Source organism: Macrotis lagotis, chromosome 4, assembly GCF_037893015.1.
Source record: "Macrotis lagotis isolate mMagLag1 chromosome 4, bilby.v1.9.chrom.fasta, whole genome shotgun sequence".
Taxonomy (NCBI): Eukaryota; Metazoa; Chordata; class Mammalia; order Peramelemorphia; family Peramelidae; genus Macrotis; species Macrotis lagotis.
The window spans coordinates 109,571,410-109,591,853 of NC_133661.1; the positions used below are offsets into that span (position 1 = coordinate 109,571,410).

At 34.7% G+C, this 20,444-nt stretch overlaps 1 protein-coding gene and 1 pseudogene across 1 annotated transcript in view; one reads left to right on the forward strand and one right to left on the reverse strand.

Annotated features, from left to right (window-relative positions):
- The window catches only part of SORCS3 (sortilin related VPS10 domain containing receptor 3), a 251,184-nt gene that overhangs the window by 132,587 nt on the left and 98,153 nt on the right, over window positions 1-20,444 (reverse strand). Inside the window, exon 4 of the mRNA XM_074231907.1 lies at window positions 16,112-16,201. Coding sequence (XP_074088008.1) covers window positions 16,112-16,201 — 90 coding nt within the window. The remainder of the gene's footprint in view (window positions 1-16,111; window positions 16,202-20,444) is intronic.
- LOC141520458 (AP-3 complex subunit sigma-1 pseudogene) lies at window positions 369-10,286 on the forward strand (annotated as a pseudogene).

The window sequence follows — 20,444 nt, forward strand, 5'->3', positions numbered from 1 at the left end:
ACTACTTGGCAGATTATCATCCTAACAGTATATCTCATTAATCCCCACCAATTTGTTTACATTCAAGGACTTGGTCACAGAAGACAAATAGTCTAGTGCAAAAACATTTACTGAAGTAGCATAGAAAGAAAATTTAGAGTATTTCTTTAAAAAACTAGGACACATTCTCCAGTAAACACATATACCTTTTAATGAAAGAGTGAATAAGTACCAAATAAGATGGTGGAGAGAAGTCAGGTGCTGTTTTAAGTTCTCCTGGTTTTCCCTTAGAACTAACAGGAACCAAGCCTCTTAACAGATTTTGGAACTATAAAACAGAGAAGAACCAAGAGAAGAACATCCACCAACGAGGTCTTTCACAAGGGACCATGGGCAAGCCAGGGTGGAGAGCAGAAATCCAGTCCGGGACAGCTGGGTGAGAGACCAGGGAACTGACCTGAGAACAGCTACAGAAGTGGTTGCTGTTTGTGTGGCAGGCAGGAAAGCTCCATAGAGGTGACTCAGACATCTATCAGTCAGCTCAGCTGGTCTGGAAGAGCCAGTCCATGGAGCCCCCATGTTTTCAGAAGAGTCGCCTTGTTTCCAACTGAGCCCCCCCATTCCTGTGGGATAAAAAGACTTTCTCCGGAACAAACAGCTTCCCCCTGGGATTTGTACCTTGCCCTGAGGCTCAGGTATGGGCTTCAGATCTCCCCTAGTGCTGATTGGGGATTAAGTGAATTAACTATCTAGTTATTTCACATTTTTTAAGGACAGTCCAGATCCTGCTACCCCCATCCCACAACTCCCTAGGCCTAAGGAGTGGGTCACATGGGAGGACAATGAACAAAGTCCAAATTTTCTGATGTCAAATTTAATGTTATTTCCCTAACATTATGCTATTTGTCTGAGGTGAGCAGCACTGGTATTTTAAGGTTGGTCAATAGAAGATAAGTTGTGGGAGTCATAAAACAAGGCAAAATCAAAGAGGATAAATAATAAATTCTAATTTATTCATTGCTTTCCAGGGGCTGGTTCTCTGAATCAGGAAGATTATAGATTCTGTGACTAATTTAATCAACAACACAGACAATCCAGAGAAAGTTTCTGGTATCCCCTACAGGCTGACCCATTGAGTAATCTCCAGAAGTGGGCAAGGCCTCTAGGGATTTCAATAACAAAGGTCTGTGAACCACTCTCTCCACCAGCACAAGACCTGATGGAAAGGACCCAAAATGAAGAAAGGTCAGCATAAAGAGGGATCCATTGAGTGTTACCTTGAAATCAAGGATCCTAACTCAGAGAGAACTAGAGCCTCAGAGAATACAAATTAGTCTGCAGCCCAGAAAGACTTCTTAGAAAAAGTCAGAGGATTTTAAAAATCAAATACAAAAATTGGAAAAAAATACAAGAGAAAATTAACATCTTGCAACTCTGAAAATAAATCCTTTGAAAATCTAATTGGACAAGTGCAAAAAGAAAATGATTCTCTCAAAAACACAATTGGGCAAATGGAAAACTTCTTCAAAAATAGAATTGACCAATTTGAAAAAGAGATGTGAAAGCAAAATGAAGAAAACTTCTCTAAAAAAAAAAAAGATTGGAATCTATGGAAATTAATGACTTCATGAGACACCAAGAATCTGTTAGTCAAAATCAAAAAAATGAAAAAATAGAAGAAAATGTAAAATACCTCATTGGCAAAACAAAAGACTTGGAAAATAGATCTAGAAAGACAATTTAAGAATCACAGACATCCTGAACACCTTAAAGAGAAAAAAAGCTTGGGGTTTCATACCTCAGGATGTAGTGCAGGAAAATTACCCTGATATCCTGGAGCTAGAGGGCAAAGTAGTAATAGAAAGAATATATCAATCCTCTCCTGAAAAGGATCCCAAAAGGAAAACACTATGGAATATTGTAGCCAAACTTCAGAATCATCAGAAAAAAGAGAAAATACTACAAGCAACTAGAAAAAAAAATTTAAATACCAAGAAGCCACAGTCAGGATTACACAGGAGCTGGCTGCATCAACATTAAGGTATCAAAGGGCCTGGAATGATATTCAAGAGAGCAAGGGAGAGTTAATTTGATTTTAAAAAAAAAGAAAGAGTAAAAACCAAATTATTAGAATCAAAAATGAAAAAGGTGAACTCCACCAATGAGAAGGAAATTAAATAATAATTCAGAACTATTGTGCTCAATTGTATGCCAATAAATTTGGTAATGTAAGTGAATGGATGAATATATACATATATATATATATATATATATATATATATATATATATATATATATATATATATATATATTGCCCAGGTTAAATGATGAGAAAATTAAGTACCTAAACAACCCTATCTCAAAAAAAGAAATTCAGGGGCAGCCAGGTGGCACAGTGGATAGAGCACCAGCCCTGGAGTCAGGAGGACCTGAGTTCAAATCTGAGCTCAGACAATAATTATCTAGCTGTGTGATCTTGGGCAAATCACTTAACCCCATTGTCTTGCAAAAAAAGAAAGAAAGAAAGAGAGAAAGAGAGAAAGAAAGAAAGAAAGAAAGAGAGAGAGAGAAAGAAAGAGAGAGAAAGAAAGAAAGAAAGAAGGAAAGAAAGAAAGAAAGAAAGAAAGAAAGAAAGAAAGAAAGAAAGAAAGAAATTCAACAAGCCATCAGTGAACTCCCTAAGAAAAAAAATCTCCCGATCAGATGTATTCACAAGTGAATTCTATCAAACATTCAAGGAACAATTGGTTCCAGTTCTATATAAACTATTTGGAAAGATAAGTGATGACAGAACTCAGTCTAATCCAATCCATGACACCAATATAGTGCTGATACCCAAACCAGGAAGTGTCAGAACAGAGACAGAAAATTATAAACCAATTTCCCTAATGAATATGGATGCAAAAATATTAAATAAAATATTAGTAAGGCAATTACAGAAAGTTTTCACTAGGTTAATACATATGCTATGACCAAGTAGGATTTATTCCAGGAATGCAAGGTTGGTTCAATATTGAAAAAAACTATCATAATTGATCAGATCAATAACAAGCCTAACAAAAATCATATGATTATCTCAATAGATGCTGAAAAAGCCTCTGACAAAATACAGCACTCATTCCTACTAAAAAACATTAGAGGGCATAGGAATAAATGGATTATTTCTTCAAAGAATAAGCAGTATCTGTCTGAAACCATCAACAAGCATTATATGCAATGGGGATGGTTAGAAGCATTCCAAATAATATCAGGGGTGAAACAAAGATGCCCATTGTCACCACTACTGCTCAAAATTGTATTAGAAATGTTACCTTCAGCAATAAGAGAAGAAAAAGGACATTAAAGGAATTAGAAGTGGGAAGGAAGAAACAAAACTCTCACTCTTTGAAGATGACATGACGGTATATACCTAGAGAACCCTAAAATATCATCTAAAAAGCTATGGGAAAGAATTAAGCAACTTTAGAAAAGCTGCAGGATATAAAATAAACACACATAAATCCTCAGTATTTCTATATATTGCCAACAAGATGAATCAGCAAGAGTTAGAAAGATAAATATCATTTAAAATAACATCAGACAACATAAAATACTTGGGAATCTACCTGCCAAACAGACTCAGAAACTCTGAGAAAACAACTATAAAACACTTTTCACACAAATAAAATCAGATTTAAATAACTGGGCAAATATCAGCTGCTCATGGATAGGCCAAGCTAATATAATACAAATGACAATTCAACCTAAATTAACTACTTTTTAGTGTCTTGCCAACCAAATTTCCAAAAAAAAAAAAATACTTTAATGAGCTAGTAAAAAAAAATTGTAACCAAATTCATTTGGAGAGTAAAAAAGTCAAGAATATCAAAGGATTTAATGAAAAAAATGCAAAAGAAGTTGGCTTAACCTTGCCAGATCTAAAATTAGATTATAAAGTATCAATTATCAAAACTGTCTAATAGTGACATGGAAATAGGGTGGTGGATCAGGGGAATACACTAAGTGCAAAAGAGATAGCAGAAAATGATTATAGTAATCTGCTGCTTGATGAACCCAGAGTCCAGCTTCTAGGATACAAATTCACTCTTTAATAAAAACTTTTGGGAAAATTGGACGATAGTATGGCAGAAACTTGGATTAGTTCAACATCTCACACCCTATACCAAGATCAAATGAGTGCAGGATTTAGACATAAAGACAATATTATATGCAAATTAGGAGAACAAGGAATAGTTTACCTGTCAGATATATGGAAGGGGAGTATTTTCTGACCAAGGAAGAGATAGAGAACTTTATAAAAAAAAATTAGATAATTTTGAACACATCAAATTAAGAAGCTTTTGCACAAACAAAACTGCTCTAAAATCAAAAGAAATGTAGCAAATTGGGAAAAAAAATTATAACTAGTATTTCTGACAAAGGACTCATTTCTAAAATATAGAGAGAACTAAAATATATAGAGTGTCAAATTTATAAACAAAGAAGACATTCCCCAATTGACAAATGGTCAAAGGATATGCAAAGGTGATTTTCAGATGAGGAAATCAAAACTATCTATAGTCATATGAAAAATTGCTCTAAATCATTACTGATTAGAGAAATGCAAATTAAAGCATCTCTGAGGTACCACCTCACACTTTTCAGACTGGCCAATATGACCAGAAAGAATGATGTTCAACATTGGAGGGGATGTGGGAAATTTGATACACTGATGCATTGTTGGTGGAACTGTGAACTGATCCAGCCATTCTGTAGAGCAGTATGAAATAATGCCCAAAGGGTAAAGAAAATGTACATACTTTTTGATCCAGTAATACCACTACTGGATCTGTATTGTGAAGTGATCATAAAAAAGGGTAAAACCCCTACATGTTCAAAAATATTCATAGTAGCTCCTTATAGTGGCAAAGAACTGGAAATTAAGGGAATGCCCATGAATTGGGGAAGGGCTGAAGAAATTATGGTATTTGAATGGGATGGAATTCTTTAGTTTTATTAGAAATCTAGAGGGATAGAATTTCAGAGAAACCTGGAAAAATCTGCATGAATTGATGCTGAGTGAGAAGAGCAGAACCAGAAGCAAACAAGATGAGGTGATGATCAACCTTGATGGACTTGATCACTCAATCAGTGCAATAACAAGGGGCAATTTTAGGGGATCTGTGATGGAGAATACCATCCAGAGAAAGAACTATAGAGTTTAAACAAAGAACAATGATTACCTTCAATTAAAAAAAAAAGTTGTCTTATGTTTTACATAATTTTGCTATCTCTAATATTTTCTCTCAAGGATTTTTCTCTCTCAACCCATTCAATTTTGATCTATGAATATCATGGAAACAAATATAAATATAAAACAAATTTAAATACTTTCAGAATGCTTTCTGTTGGGGGAGGGGAGGGGAGGGGAGGGAGGGAAGGGAAAAATTGTAAAATATCTTGCAAAAAATGATTGGTAGAAACTACTAATATATATAATTGGAAAACAAATAAAATATTTATGTTAAAAAAGAAAAAGTAAATAAAGTATAAATACATCACATGAAGAACCAATCTGAGGAATATATGTGAATATGAGAAATATATGTATATTTCTCTATATAGCTAAATATGTAAATATCTACATATGTGTGTATGTGTGTGTGTGAAGATATGAGGATGCATAAAATTAGAATCAATAAGACTTGGCAATTGAATAGATGTGAAGAATGAGAAATGAAGGAAGAATAAATGATTCCAAAGTGATGAACTTGTGTGATTTGAAAGATAGTGTTGCCCTGAATAGAAAAAGAGAAGAGAAGATAGGAGGGACTGGAGTTAGGGGCAGGTCAAAGTTGAAGGTTGATATGAATTAAATAGAATGGGTATTTAAAATATGATGTTACAGGATAATTATTGTTTCTTACTATGAATATACTTGAAATCAATTCAACTCTATCAAGAAGAAATCTTTTGAAAAGATCTCTGGAAATGTCTCAGTTGATAGACAAACTTTCGCAGTCATTTTGACATACTCCTTATTCTCTCTCCCATCTAAGACACTTTTTAAAAGGCTACATTTTCCAAAAAGCACATGGCAATTTCAATGATGTTACTTCCAAAAGAGCATGGATGGAATGCTATGTTGATGTGCAGTGACTATCCCAGAACCTAATGGAAGGAAGAAACAGAAACAAAAACAACATAAAGCAAAACAAAAAAGGAGAAAATAGGAAATAAATTTATTTTTTTCTGTTTAACAATGAAATACATGAGTTTTCCCTTATGGCATAGTCATAAAAATTAATGAGCTAAGTTATTTCATATATAAAAAAGGAGGGAGAAAGAAAGCATGAACCAAGCTTGGGGATGGTTTTCTGAAAGCAATAGATATGAACTTGAACTAATAGTGCTGCATGAATTTTGACTAGTTTCATTGGCTAGGAAAATCCGAGAAAACTCTTGCTGCCCTACTCCAGAGTATTTGTCAACATAAAAAGGTTCCAAAGAAAATATAACGATCAGCCTGAGTGGTCCAAAGACCAAAGCTATGAGTGAGTTTGCTGGATTAGTTAGGACAGAAAGAGGAGTAAATTAACAACTATTTGATAGAACTTTCAATGCCAAATACATTTCTCACAGTAGAAAAAAGATAACCTTGGACTATAGAAAAAGTCAGATCCATGAGCTGGATCAATATACCTTCAAATCTTATAACTGATTCCACATCATTAAGACATTAATTATCTACTGCCTTTGAGAATTTTCAAGGAGAATTCATTTTGGGGGAGTAGAAAAGGGAAGACAGATATGACAAGTTGAAAAATACTATTTTAAAATATAAATTTGGATTCAATAGCTCAACAGTTTTAATGTTAAAGCATGACATAATATGGTTTTATTAAGTTGAAATTGAAAATGATTTCTTCCTTTATGAATTTTAAGATCTTAATAGCAAATAATGAGCACCCTACCTAATATTGGTGGTGGTGGCTGTTGTAGTTTTTGTTGCTGTTGCTGTTTCTAAAGACTCTATAGATGTGAGATCCCTTCACCATATTTTTAATTTCTGGTCTAGAAATTATTTTATTTTCAACAATATTCATGTTATTCACACAGTATTATCATGAACTGTTTATTAAAAATTACTGGGTCATAGAACCTTTTGGCATCCTAGTGAATCTTTATGACCACCTTCTCAGAATTATTTTTTGAATTAATAAAAATGCTCTATAGGATTGGAACAAAAGCTAGCTTTATTATAAAATACTTTTGTAAGAAAAGGAAGAAGAACCTCTGGTTATACTGCTTTCATCATTTCATCCAACTGTACTTCCAAACCATTTATCGTCTGTAATATAAAACACCTCCTATATACCACATAGCAGGCTAAATAAGGGATAACAAAATCACAAATTTTATATTTGGAAAGAATCTCATCCATTAATCTAGTCTTATCCATCCTTAAACATGATTATTTTCAGTGGTTGTCCAGTCTTACATCTCTAATATCAGAGATCTCTAATATCAGAGAACCCATAACCTCCAAAGGCAGATTATTACTCTTCTAGAAAGATCTATTAGGAAGTTTTTCTTGACATTAAACCAAGTTTGTGCCCTTGACATTTTTATTTAAGACTCTTAAATCTGCTTTCCAGTATCAAACAGAAGTGAATTTAATCCCTTTTCCATATGACAATTCTTCAGATACTTTAGGCATCTATCATGTCTCCTTAACATCTCACAAGGTAAATATACCCAATTACTTTAAACTATTCACTTTTTCTCAATAAAAAGAGTTAACATACTAATAACTAACAATTATGCAGTGCTTTATCATTCACAAAACGCTTTACATGCATTATTTTATTTGAGCCTTACAACAACTATATCATATAAGTATTGTTATTATTCTCTGTTGAACAGATAAAACAGCTTGGTCTGAAAGGGGTTAAGTGACTTTCCCAGAGACACATAGCTAATTAAGTGTCAAGACAGAAATCAAACTCAGGTTTTGATGATTCCTATTCCAGAACTCTATTCACTCTGCCCCACAGATCCTATTTGCCTTCGGCTGGAATTCTATCAGTTTATCAACATTTTACCTAAACTGTGGCAGCCAGAACTGAATGCAATACTGAATACATTCTCCTGACCAGATCTGATATAGGCAGGGGATATTGGAATCCCTTGGATCCATTTCTTAAAGCACACCCACAAATCCCAAGAGCAATTTTGACTTCAACATTACATTCCTGGTAATGTTGACCTATATTGACCCTAAAATCCATTAAGACCTCATTCATAAACTTGCCTCCCTATCTTACATTTGTGAAATAAATTTTTGAAATCAAGCATAATGCTTTACATTTATCCTTCTAAAGTAAGATTTAACTCAAATATTTTCCCATTGGTCTCTAAATCACCCTAAGGAGGCAGAGATTCTGATCAACTGATCAGAGGTGATATTCCCAATTTCACTCTTTTAGCCAGTCCTGGACTTATTTCCAGTACAACTGCTTTATCCCCTTTCACACTCTAAGTTTGCCTTTATTTGATTTTCAAAGGCTACACTCCTCAAGCAATTATAAACTAAGCTGAGCCAGGGATCCACAAAAGTTAGGCAGGTAAATTTCTACCATCTTTCTCCATTATGTCTTAACACTCAGTTGACCTTTACAGTCATAGCACAATCTGTGACAATAGTCAATGGGTAAGTGTTCTCTCCTCAAATATTTTTCATTTCTAATAGGAAAGAATAAGCAGCAAAATGAGTAGTCATGGATGGATTATTGATGACATATTGATTACATATCTTTTCACCAAAATGCAATCCTTTTCCCCTCTTCTAAACTACTTCTATAAATGACACCCCTATCAACTTTCAAGTTTCTTTACCTTCACTTTACATTTAATAAAGTTGAAGTACACAGACAAAATTATATTGATCTTTTTTCTTTTATTATTATTTTCAGTTAACAAGAATCTTTTTCTCTCCTTCCTTTCCTTACTTACTTAAAAAGGGAAGATAATTTATAAAATATCTATACTTAAGCAAAACAAATTTATACATTGATCATATTCAAAAAATTCAATCAATATTCAAAAAAATTTGTATTTTCAGTTCTGTCTTGGATGTGCTAAATTTGAGATGCCTGAGAGAAGGCTTTGATGATACATGACTAGCTCAGGAGGCAAATGTAAGTTTGGAATAAGGGTATATTTCTTTAAAAAAGAAAAATAACTCCTCAATATCCTGGCTCTTTGCTTTGTAAATAAAAGAAATGCAACTAATAATAGAGATTGAATCTCTATTCTTTGCCGGTATAATTTAAAAACTTCCACTGTCCCACCTCTTTCTTTCCTAGAGCCCATTCAAGTAGAAGAGAAATGCCATGCTGGTCCAATATTAGCATCCTGGAGCCAGCACACACCTGGTGAAACCCTTTCTCCATCTAAGCCCTTTCCTCCTAACACTGCTTCACCATGATCAGTGTTGATGATCATCTTTATCAACTAAGGGAAACTCCAGCTCTGTAAGTAACACTCTCCCATAGTGAAGATTTTACTCAGTCATTTATAATTACATTCAACTCCTTGTGGTCCCATTTTGCGTTTTCTTGGCACGGATAGTGGAGTGATTTGCCATTTCCTTTTCTAGCTCATTTTTATAGATGAGGAAACTGATATAAATGGGGTGAAGTGACTTGTCCAGGATCACACATTTAATAAGTGTCTGAGGCCAGATTTGAACTCAGGAAGAGGAGTCTTCCTGACTCCGGGGGATGGGGGGAGGTACTCTATTCACTATGTCATCTCAAGCATAGACATAATCAGGGAAACTTTCCATTTAATATCTAAATGAGATGAAAATATGTGTGATTTCCTAGAAGGAGTTTTGCTAATAGGTGGCTCTGACAAGGAACTGATTTAAAGACATTATGCCACATTCTATTTTGTCTTCTTTGTGGATTCTTCAGAAAGTGAACTTGGCATTTTGGACCTAATAAAAATATTCATGGAGACTCTACACAAGTGTTTTAAAAATTTCTGTGAACTGGATTTAACTTTCCATGTAGACAAGCTCCATGATATTTGGACAGAAATGGTGATGGAAGTAATGGTGTTGGGGACCAACACAAATGAAATTGTTACTCAAATTGATGTGCAAAAAAAACAAAACCCTAGAGAAATCTGAACCTGGCTAAACAGGAGTTTCTGACTGTGCAGTATCCATTGTAAGCAAGATGAATCTTCCTGAGATCTCAAGAAATAATAATAATATTGATGATATAAGCAAAAAAAGTGACAAATTTGTTCTCTTTTAAATAAAAAGCTACTGCCAGGTAAAATCCAAGAATGGAAAATTCATCTATATTTACTGTATAATTTACCTTGTTTATGAAAAAAAGAGAGAGTCTTAATTTTTATTGTTGGGCTGATATAAGAAAAGATATCATATAGAATTGTGTATGGATAGAAATGACTTCCTCTCTTTTATCAATAACTGACTATGGAATTGGGGCCAGGATTTTCCCCTTTCTACTTCCTTATTCAGAAATTTACCAGTTAAAACTATCCAGTGAGGATTACTGAGATCTAATCAAAGACAATAAAAGAAATTCTAAGTTTTGGTTACTGGTATATTTCTACTCATTGTGTTTATTCTGACAGGTTTGGGAAAATTTAGATCCTCCCCCTTGTCAGATAGATAAAATGGAAATTAGTAAGTCTCTTTAACCAAGCTTTGGGTGACCCAAGTCATATACCTTCAAGATCTTCTTTGGAATATAACAGTCTCTCATTGCAATATTCATTTTCTCATTAAATGTTAACCAATCAGAGTTGATTGTCACCCTCAGGAACAGCATTTACTCAAGCGTGTATAATCTATGAATCTACCACAAGTGGTCTTTGGCATTTGAGAGGGCCACTGATCTCCTTTTATTAATAATCATGATTATATTATTAATAAAATTATTAAATTATCAGAAACTGGGCTCTCAAATTTTTTAAACACCACAGGAAAAAACCATATTTTAAGATGAATGTTCCTTTTATCTTGCTCAGTGGAAGAGGGAGTTCCTATATGACTTTTCTCCCTAAATTACATTCCTAGGACCACATAATAAATATCATCTTGGTCACAACATTATTTTGAAAAAAGTATTAATATTGGAACATTATGTATATTTCATGGAATTCCATGAATGTAACATTTCTTAACTCTTCCTACCATTTCCTCATGATTATTTAAAAACTGTATCTATATTGCAGACAAGTATTCTGTTCTTTTTTTTAAGAAGAAAAATTCTAAATTAAGTGTAAAAAAAATAAAAGCTCACAGGGAAAAATTTATTTTTCACTTTTTATTCAATAAACCAAATGCCTTGAGGACACAGGAGGACACAGGAAAATATAATGAAGGCCTCGGGTCATGCTGAGAGACCTAGGCCATGCTCAAGGCCAAGCTGAGATATGAGTTTTATTTGAACTACTTGAAAGAAAGGTGATGTATTGATTCAAGTTATTGTTGTGGCTTTCATGGGTATGATCTTTCCTTGGATGGGTTTCCTATTCTTCCCCCAGGCATAAGGTTTGTTTGACCACTGGGGGCGGGGGTAGAATGAGCAAATAGCATCCTGCTCTGGTGTCTGCCTGCATTCTGCATTGAGTTCAGCCCATTACTGATGCTTCCCTCCAGGGTACCAGTAGTTTTTAGTTGGTGTTGTGATGTTCATTTCAAGTCAGAACAAAGACACCCCAAAGTTCAAGCACCACCCCCAACCCCAGAAGCCAGATTCAGTTGAGATCACAGAATTATGGAATCAAAGCAAGTTAAAACTAGAAGGGACTTTAGGTGTCCACTGATTCAATGATCTCAATTCATCCAGAAGGAAAATGAGGCCCAGGGGTGTAAACTGACCTGCCCAAGGTCATAAAGTGAATTTATAGCAGAGCCATATCTAGAAGTCAGATTTCTAGACCCTTGGTCCACTGACTTTTCTCTGTCCTAATAATTAAATTTACCCTACTTTAGGAATATGGAAGAGGATAGTAAGTGTAGTCAAATAGTAATGCTTTTATGTGATGCTGTCTTTTTTATAAAAAATTGAAGAAAGAAAGATCACACCAGGCCCTTGCAATGACAACTTGATTCAAAGCCATATCCCTTTCTAAGCAACTGAACAAGTCAGCCGGACAGCTACCTGTCCTGGTGATGATTGCCTGTGATAACACAGACTAATAAAGGGGATCAATAAGCAGACAGTGATTTTCCAAGAAACTGTCATGTTAATGAGAGGCAGCTTTTGATGTAACTCTAAAAAGGAACCTAACAGACAGAGCTACTGGAGAATAAATTACCAAAGGGTTGCTGGTCTTTAATGGACTGCCCCAATGTTATGATCAATTCTGGAACATCATTTATATCTTCCCTCTCCCCTCCCCTTTCTCTCACCTAACCCAGAGTTCAGGCCCAGGTAAGGAATGCATTTGTTCTCCATAGAAAGTAAGCAAATAAGGTTAAAATCAAATTTCAATCACCACCACCACCACCCCCCAAAGATACTATATTAGCACAATGCTTTAGTTTAGAGGAAAAAGTAGGTTAGGAAATATATCGAAAAGTTCATATTCTGTGGAAGAGCTCCTCTGTTTTCCTCCTTATTTTTCCTATAAACGACATTTTTGGTTCTAGCAGGAAATAGATAACATACTAGATTTGAAATCAGGAATTCGTGAGTTCAAATCTTGCCTCAGACATTTACTAACTGGATGATTCTAGACAAGTCACTTAATCTTTCTGTGTCCCAGTTTCCTCATGTGGAGAATAAATGAATTAGACTAAATAGTCTATAAGATTCTTTTCAACTATAAATCCAGGATTCTACAGGTTTTTTCCCTTAGTTAATAAAATTGTAAAATGTATAATTTCAAAGTATGATGAAAATCATTTAGTTTAGCTCTCTCATTCTACAGTTGAAGATTTTAAAGGCCAGCTAGGAGGAATAACTCATCTAAGGTCCAAAATGTCACTAGCAAAGGCAGACTCCCAGGATGCCCAACTTAAGTGAGGGTTTCCATCCACTACCTTATTCTTACTTTTCAATTTGTGAGTCATACCCCCAACCAGCCCCTAGATTGTTTTCAGGTGTATCCAGAAATGTTAATACTCCCTAGGTGATGAGAATAAATGCAGTTTGTGCTCATTATTATAGAATCATAGAATTATAGACCATTAGAGATGGAAGGCACATTGAAGCTCATTTAGTCCAACCCTTAATTTTAGAAGAGAAAGGGCAAGTGATTTGCCCCAAGATCACACAGTGAACTGGGACTAGAAACCAGACACTTGATAAAATGTTCTTTCCATAACAATATATTTTACTCTAAAATTTCTTAGACTCTAAGTGTCTTCCTAGCTGTTAACACTTATTGGGAAACTGTTAATTTAAGCATGTTAAATGAACATCTAGAAAAGGAAGCAGTGAACATAAAGTGCTATCATGGCCCCATCAAGAATAGGTTCTGCCAGACTAATGTTTCTTTTCTTGATGGGGTTACTAAACTTGTGTAGTTGCCAGGATTTTTGCACAACATTGGATAAATGACATTGTACTAGTCTTGTGGAAAACAGAGAGAAATGTGAACTAGATGACAACAGAATTAAAGGAAACAAAACCAGTCAAATGGACTCGAAGAGTCCCAAGTATCAATTTGACAGGAATTCTCTAATGGCATGCTCCAGGGTTCTCTATTTGACCTTGTGATCATTAACATTTTATTAGTGACTTGGACAAAAGATGGATGGTAAGCATATTAAACTAAAGATAACACAAAGCAAAGAGGGTAACTAATAAAATTAATGACAGTCGGTTCCTTGGAAGGAAAGCCATGACAAAATTAGAAAGCATACTAAAAAGAAGAGACATCACCTTGCTGACAAAATTCCACATACTCCAAACTATTGTTTTTCCAGTAGCAATGTATGACTGTGAGTTGGTCTAGAAGGAAAACTAAGAATTGCTGAATCAATACTTTCAAATTATGGTGCTAGCAAAGATTTTTGAGAGTTCTTTTGACAATAAGGAGATCAAATCAGTAAATACTTACAGAAATTAATTCATTCTATTCACAGGCAGGTCAAATATTGAAGCTGAAGCTCTAATTTTTGAGTCATATAACGAGAAGATAGAACTCATTTGAAAAGACCCTGATATTGGAAAAGACTGAAGGCAAAAGGAAAAGGTGATGGCAGAGGATGAGATGAATAGTGTCATGAAAACAACAAATATGAACTTGTACAGGCTTCGAGAGATAATGGAGGGTAGGAAACTGGTGTACTATGGTCCATGAGATCATAAAAAGTTGAATAAAACAATTGAACGACAACGACCAGTTCCAAAAGGATTTTCATAGGCTGGAAGATTGGGTTGGATCTAATGAGACAGAATTTAATGGAAAACAGGTAGTCTTACACTTTAGTTCAAAAACTTTACTTCCTACAAACAATATGCAAAGGTCATAGTTAGACAGCATCTGTCTGAAAAAAAAAAGCAGTGGACTGCAAAGTCAATATGAGTTATCAATAGGATATGGTGGAGATGAAAGCTAATGTGGACTTGGATTTACATTGAGAGACCTAGTTGTCAGAAATAAGACAGTTAACTCTCTGTAATTTACCCAAGTCAGACCACATCTAGAATATCATTCTTAATTGTAGGTATCAAAGGGCATGTAAACTGGAGTTTACAGAGGGAGGCAAGCAGAATGATAAAGGGACTTGTAGTCCATTTCAAAGAGGTTAAAGACCTAAGTATGGTTAGCTTCAAAGAGAAGATAAAGCAGAAGTGTTTCTTGCCTGCAAATACTTGAAAGGTTTTCACCTGGAAAAAAATTAGAATCATTTTGTTTAGTTCAAGAGAAGAGAATTGGGAGTAAGAAATGGCAGTTTCAAAGAGACTCATTTAGCCTTGTGTTAAGCAAGACTTTCTGATAATTAGATCTGTCTCAAAGTCGAATGGGATGGTAAAGAATTCCCCTCACTGGAGGTCTTGAAGCAGACACTAGATAACCAATTGTTGAACATGTTGCAATGGGGAGTCTTTTCAGGCTATTCATTGGACTAAATGTTCAAGATTCCTTCCAACTCTATAGTTCTGTGATTTTGAATGGAAAGACAGGAAAAATCTACAATTATACCAGAAAAAGAGAAAAACATGCTAGAACATTTGTATTCCTGTATTAGCAACACAGTCAAATTTCAATTGCCCACACTGACAAAAGACAAAATAATCCAAAATACATTTACACTAGCTTTGAAATACAGCCAGAGAAACAGAAGCCCATTTTCACAACTCTAAACATATGTACCCCTAGTTTGTTTGGGGTTGTTTTGGCCTGATTATATGACTCTTCCAGTTAAACATTAACTCTGGCTGTATAGGACTAACCATGGGTTGGGAAAGATGCTGTAGATTAACTCCAGACTGAATGCATGAGAATAGACTATTAAAATATTTTTTAACTTAAATCAAATGAACTTTTTATCCAAGAGCTCAGAGCAATTTTGTGTAGACAATTTAATATCCCTATCCCCAGAATAACCCATCTTCTTGTTGGAAAATTGAGGCCTAGAAAATTTAAGCAAATTCCATAATGTTCATATTCAATGTTGAAGATGGGGCTTTGAGTGATTATTTCAAAGACAGTAAATTTCCCAAAAGATGAGCTCCCTTTCTAAGAAAATCTCACGGGCGGCTAAGTGGCACAGTGGAGGGTGGCTAGGTGGCGCAGTGGATAAAGCACCAGCCCTGGAGTCAGGAGGACCTGGGTTCAAATCCGGTCTCAGACACTTAATAATTACCTAGCTGTGTGGCCTTGGGCAAGCCACTTAACCCCATTTGCCTTGCAAAAGCCCAAAAAAAAATCTCACCAGTTGGTATTTGTGTCACCAAGTGGCCATCAAGGTAAACTAAAGGCCACTGACTATATGTGGATTCTGAAAAGTGAAAACCAAGGGCCTAAACAGACAGTCATACAACCAAAATAAATCTACCTGAGGGAGCATGAGACAAAACTTCCAAGAGTTTAAAAAGATACCTTCATCAAAGCTCTTTTGTTTTGTTTTTGACAGAAAGAAGTAATTCACCTTTGGCAGAGAATACTTGGGCAGCTTGATCTGGGCAAAGGGTTCTCTTTTGTAGGACACATAGTAGCTGGCTCTTCCACCTGATGTCACCTAGAAAAGAAAACAAAATAGACATCTAATCAAGTATTCAATATATTTATTAAATGCATGCTAGATATGAGGGAATAAAAATAAAAATGAAATGATCCCTTCCCTCAGAAAGTTTATATCTTACTGGGGGAAACAACGTATTGATATGTAAGTATAGATAAAAATATTCCCAGTATCACCGAATTTTGGAAAGTGAAGGGACCTCAGTGGCTATCTAGTCTAAACCATGAATGCAAAGAATCTGCAATATAATGCATCTAATAAGTGGTCATTCAAGCTCTGCTTTAAGACCTCTTAGAAGAGGAAATCAATCACATGGACCATAACACTTTTAGACAGTTCTGATTCTTAGGAATGCTTTCCTGAAGTCAAGATTAAATTGTCCCCTTTGAAACTTCCATCTGTTGTTCTGTGACAAGAACAGATCAAATGTCTCCCAAAGATTAAATCTCTTCAAATATTAGAAGACAGCAATCATCCTCCATCCCCTTCCCTGCCCATCCTGTCTTCTTGGAACTAAACATGCCCAATGAGACTGAAGGCCCTTCAGCCATCCCAGTAGATCCCTTTGGATACCCTTCGGCTTATCAATATTTTTTCTGAATCTATAGTAACCAGAACTGAAGCCAATATTCTATAATTATCCCTTCCAAATGTTGACTTTTCCCATCCTGGTTTTACTACATCACAGGTCAGCATAAGAAATTAGATGGGAAGCCATAGACAACATGCAAAGGCTAACAGATGACAAAGAAAAAATTTAGAAATGCAGTAATGCATAAAATATATATTCAGTATTCTATGATATCAATATATTTTATCTTTTACACCATAATAATTCTGATTTCTCTGTCATGAAGGTAGGACCAAAAATTTTACATGGATTCTCCACATCATGGAGTTGTCATAGCCCTAATGACCATGATGTGAAAGTAATAAAAATAGATGACAACTGAACAGATCATAGTATGCTGGGACTTTGACTTTCCAATTCCTAGAAGTTTGTTTTGTTAATATAGCAAAAATTACATTTGGTACATTTTGGCTATCATATCAAATAATATTGTTGATATATATATATATATATGTGTGTGTATATATATATATATATATATATGTATGTATATATATATACACACATATATATATTGAATTGAAATTCCCAGATTTTTTTCAAGGCAAAGTGCAATCAAACCAAACTTTCCCCATATTATATTTATTTAAGTTATTTTTGTACCAAGACTTTGCATTTATTTCTGTTTAATTCTACCTTGTTAGATTCAGCTCAGTGTTCTAAGTCTGTCAAGATCTTTTTTGATCATGATTCTATTGTCTGGTGTGTTAGTTATCCTTACTAGCTTTGTATCAGCTGCAAATTTGACAAGTATGCCATGTATGCCTCCTCTAAGTCATTGATAAAAATGTGAAATAGCAGAGTTCCAAGCATTCATCCCGAGGGCAATTCAGGAGTTCTTCTGTCACATTGACATTGAGTATCTAACAAGTAACTTAGAATCCGACCATCCAACAAGTTCTCAAATCAATTTAACTGTAGTCTCAGCTAGCCTATAGTTACTCATCATTTGCACAAGAGGAATTTGAGATTCTATAAAAAGATGTTTTACTAATATCTATGTAAAAACTATATCCAAAGTATTTTCTTGATCTGCTAGCTTAGTAATTCAGTCAAAAATAGGTATGAGACTACTCTAGGGTGACCTATTCTTTGTGAAGCTATATTGGTTCTTTATATTTACTGCTTCCTTTCCTAGGATCGCTTTAATGATGTTATAGATTTCCCCCCTCCCCAAATGGAAGTAAATTTCACTCAATTATAGTTTGCAGAATCCATTCTAATATCCATTTTAGAAAATAGAGATAGTTGCCCCTCTCTAATCTTGTAATCTGTTTCACTTTCCAAAGTCTTTCAAATATTATTGGCAGATGCTTTGTAATCACATTTGTCAGTTCTTTCAGTAACAGAGGATATTGTTCATCTGGACTAGAACAACTAGGCACTTAGTGACCATTTTATTTCTTATCTTGGGTATCATCTGACTCTAATTATTCTGTCACTTCCAGTGAAAACAAGTAAAATAAGAATTGAGCAGTTCTGTTTTCTCTCTCTTGTCATTTATCTCTGTCACATCCAGATCAAACCAAGCTTCTATTCCTTTATTGAGTTTCCTTATTCCACATTTTTAAAAATTTTTTTGTTGTTATCCTTAGTCCCCCTCCCCAACCTCAACTCATTTTGAATTTTAGCACTTTAACATGAATTTACACTATTTTGCTCTTAAATTCACTGTTATCTAGTCCTCTTTCCATCTTCTCAAATCTTCTGTATATAATGCATACAAAATAAATAAAACATAGGTATTCAAGGTAATTTGGAGGAAAAACATTAAGAACTATGAAGATCAGAACAGTTCTTAGCCAAGAGATTTTGTTTAAGAAATATTTGGAGATACTAGGAATTCTAAAAGATATGGGACACAGCCTAGGCAAATGTCCACTGAGGTATTAATTCACTGAATATAAGAACTACAAGGAAATTTAGAAACCATCTAATTTGATCCTTTCCTTTTACATATACAAATCATATATATATATATATATATATATATATATATATATACACACATTATATGTGTATACATGTATACATATATACATACATTATATCTATACATATACATATTTATGCATATATCAATATAAAATGGGCCTGGAAGTAAGTGACATCTACCAAGTGCAAAGATATTCTTTTTTATTCCTTTATACTGAAATCTCTTCCAATTATGAAGGTTTGTAAGTTCTTACGATCAGCCTGGTGTGGGATTGTGATTTCATTTGGGGGAATAGATTTTGTTGACCCTTTGAGTGTTTTATCAAAATATTCAAGATATTCAGAGGGAGGACATCTGCATGCTAGCCTACATACATCCCCTTCTCATTCTTCAGTCTTTCAAATGTGTGTTACCCTTTTGATTGAGGGGACCATACTGTTGTTAGAAGAAGAAAATCCTTGTAAATGATATTATTTATATGTTCTGGCAATTCCTAGCAAACTCTCTGAGGGTACTAATTACTCTGAACTTAAATTACTCTGATTTGTGCAAAATGAGTCTATTTGCTATTTTCAGATGAAAGCATAAGCAATTATTTACAAAAAATAAAAAAGCAGTTTTGTGATCAAATTGTCTATCGAATTATGGGAAGATATCCAACAATGCTAAAGGAGAATCATTATTCCATCTATGGTGTAGACACATTGATCAAACTCATCTTTATTGGACATCTACTATTTGCTCCACATGGTGGGAGATACAAAGATTTATGAGACATGCTCCCTTATTATGCCATAGTTTGTACTGCCCTTATTTGTAGATGTTTATTATCTCCTTTAAAAAGCTCTGAGTGCCTCAAAAGAGAGAATATGTATTCTTTATCTTGTATCATCAACAGTACAGACCATGGCAGATAATTAATAAATGTTTGTTGAGTTTGAATTCTTTACCTCTCAGTTGCAATAAGAAGCAACAGAAAAGTGAGCAAACTGTTGAACCTCAAAAGTAAAGCCTGAGTCCTTTTCTAAATGAATTTGCTTTGAATCAAGAATTGTCAGCTAAGAAAGTCTGCCTTCTCCTACTTACTGCCTAGTGACAGGTGACAAATTTCAGACCCCAAGTTCTGAAGGATTCAAAGAGGAGAGGTCTTTGAAGTAAAGTGACTATCTTTACTGAAAGAGCCCACTAGTCTTATGCTGAAAGAAGAATTGTGATAATTTAAAATGAAGGGAGTACAGTAATATATAACTGAATTGGAAGTAAAAGGTGGTAAAGACTGCAGCTGCCCATACAGAAGCCAGTCTGGGAAGTAGAACAGATTGGTCTAGGAAGACAGCACATCTTGAAGAGCTCAGGGACTAAGCAATCTGCTTGGGTCCCTTTGGCCACGTAGCCTGGTGGTCAAGCAATCTAATGTTTCAGTTGGGCAGCAACCAATCCCCATTAAAGAGCCAGCTCTAAAGCCAAATGTCCAGCTTGATGTAATTGAGAATTTGTCTGTTGGGCTGAGCTATCATGAGCTACAAAGAGCCAATTCAACTAAGTAGCAATAAAAAAAACTGATGTGGCACTGATGTTTCTTCTAGAGGTAAATTTAAATGTAAAGGTAAAGGTAAAGGTAAAAAAACTCCTCTAGAGAAAAAATGAATATAGATATCGATATCTATACATAA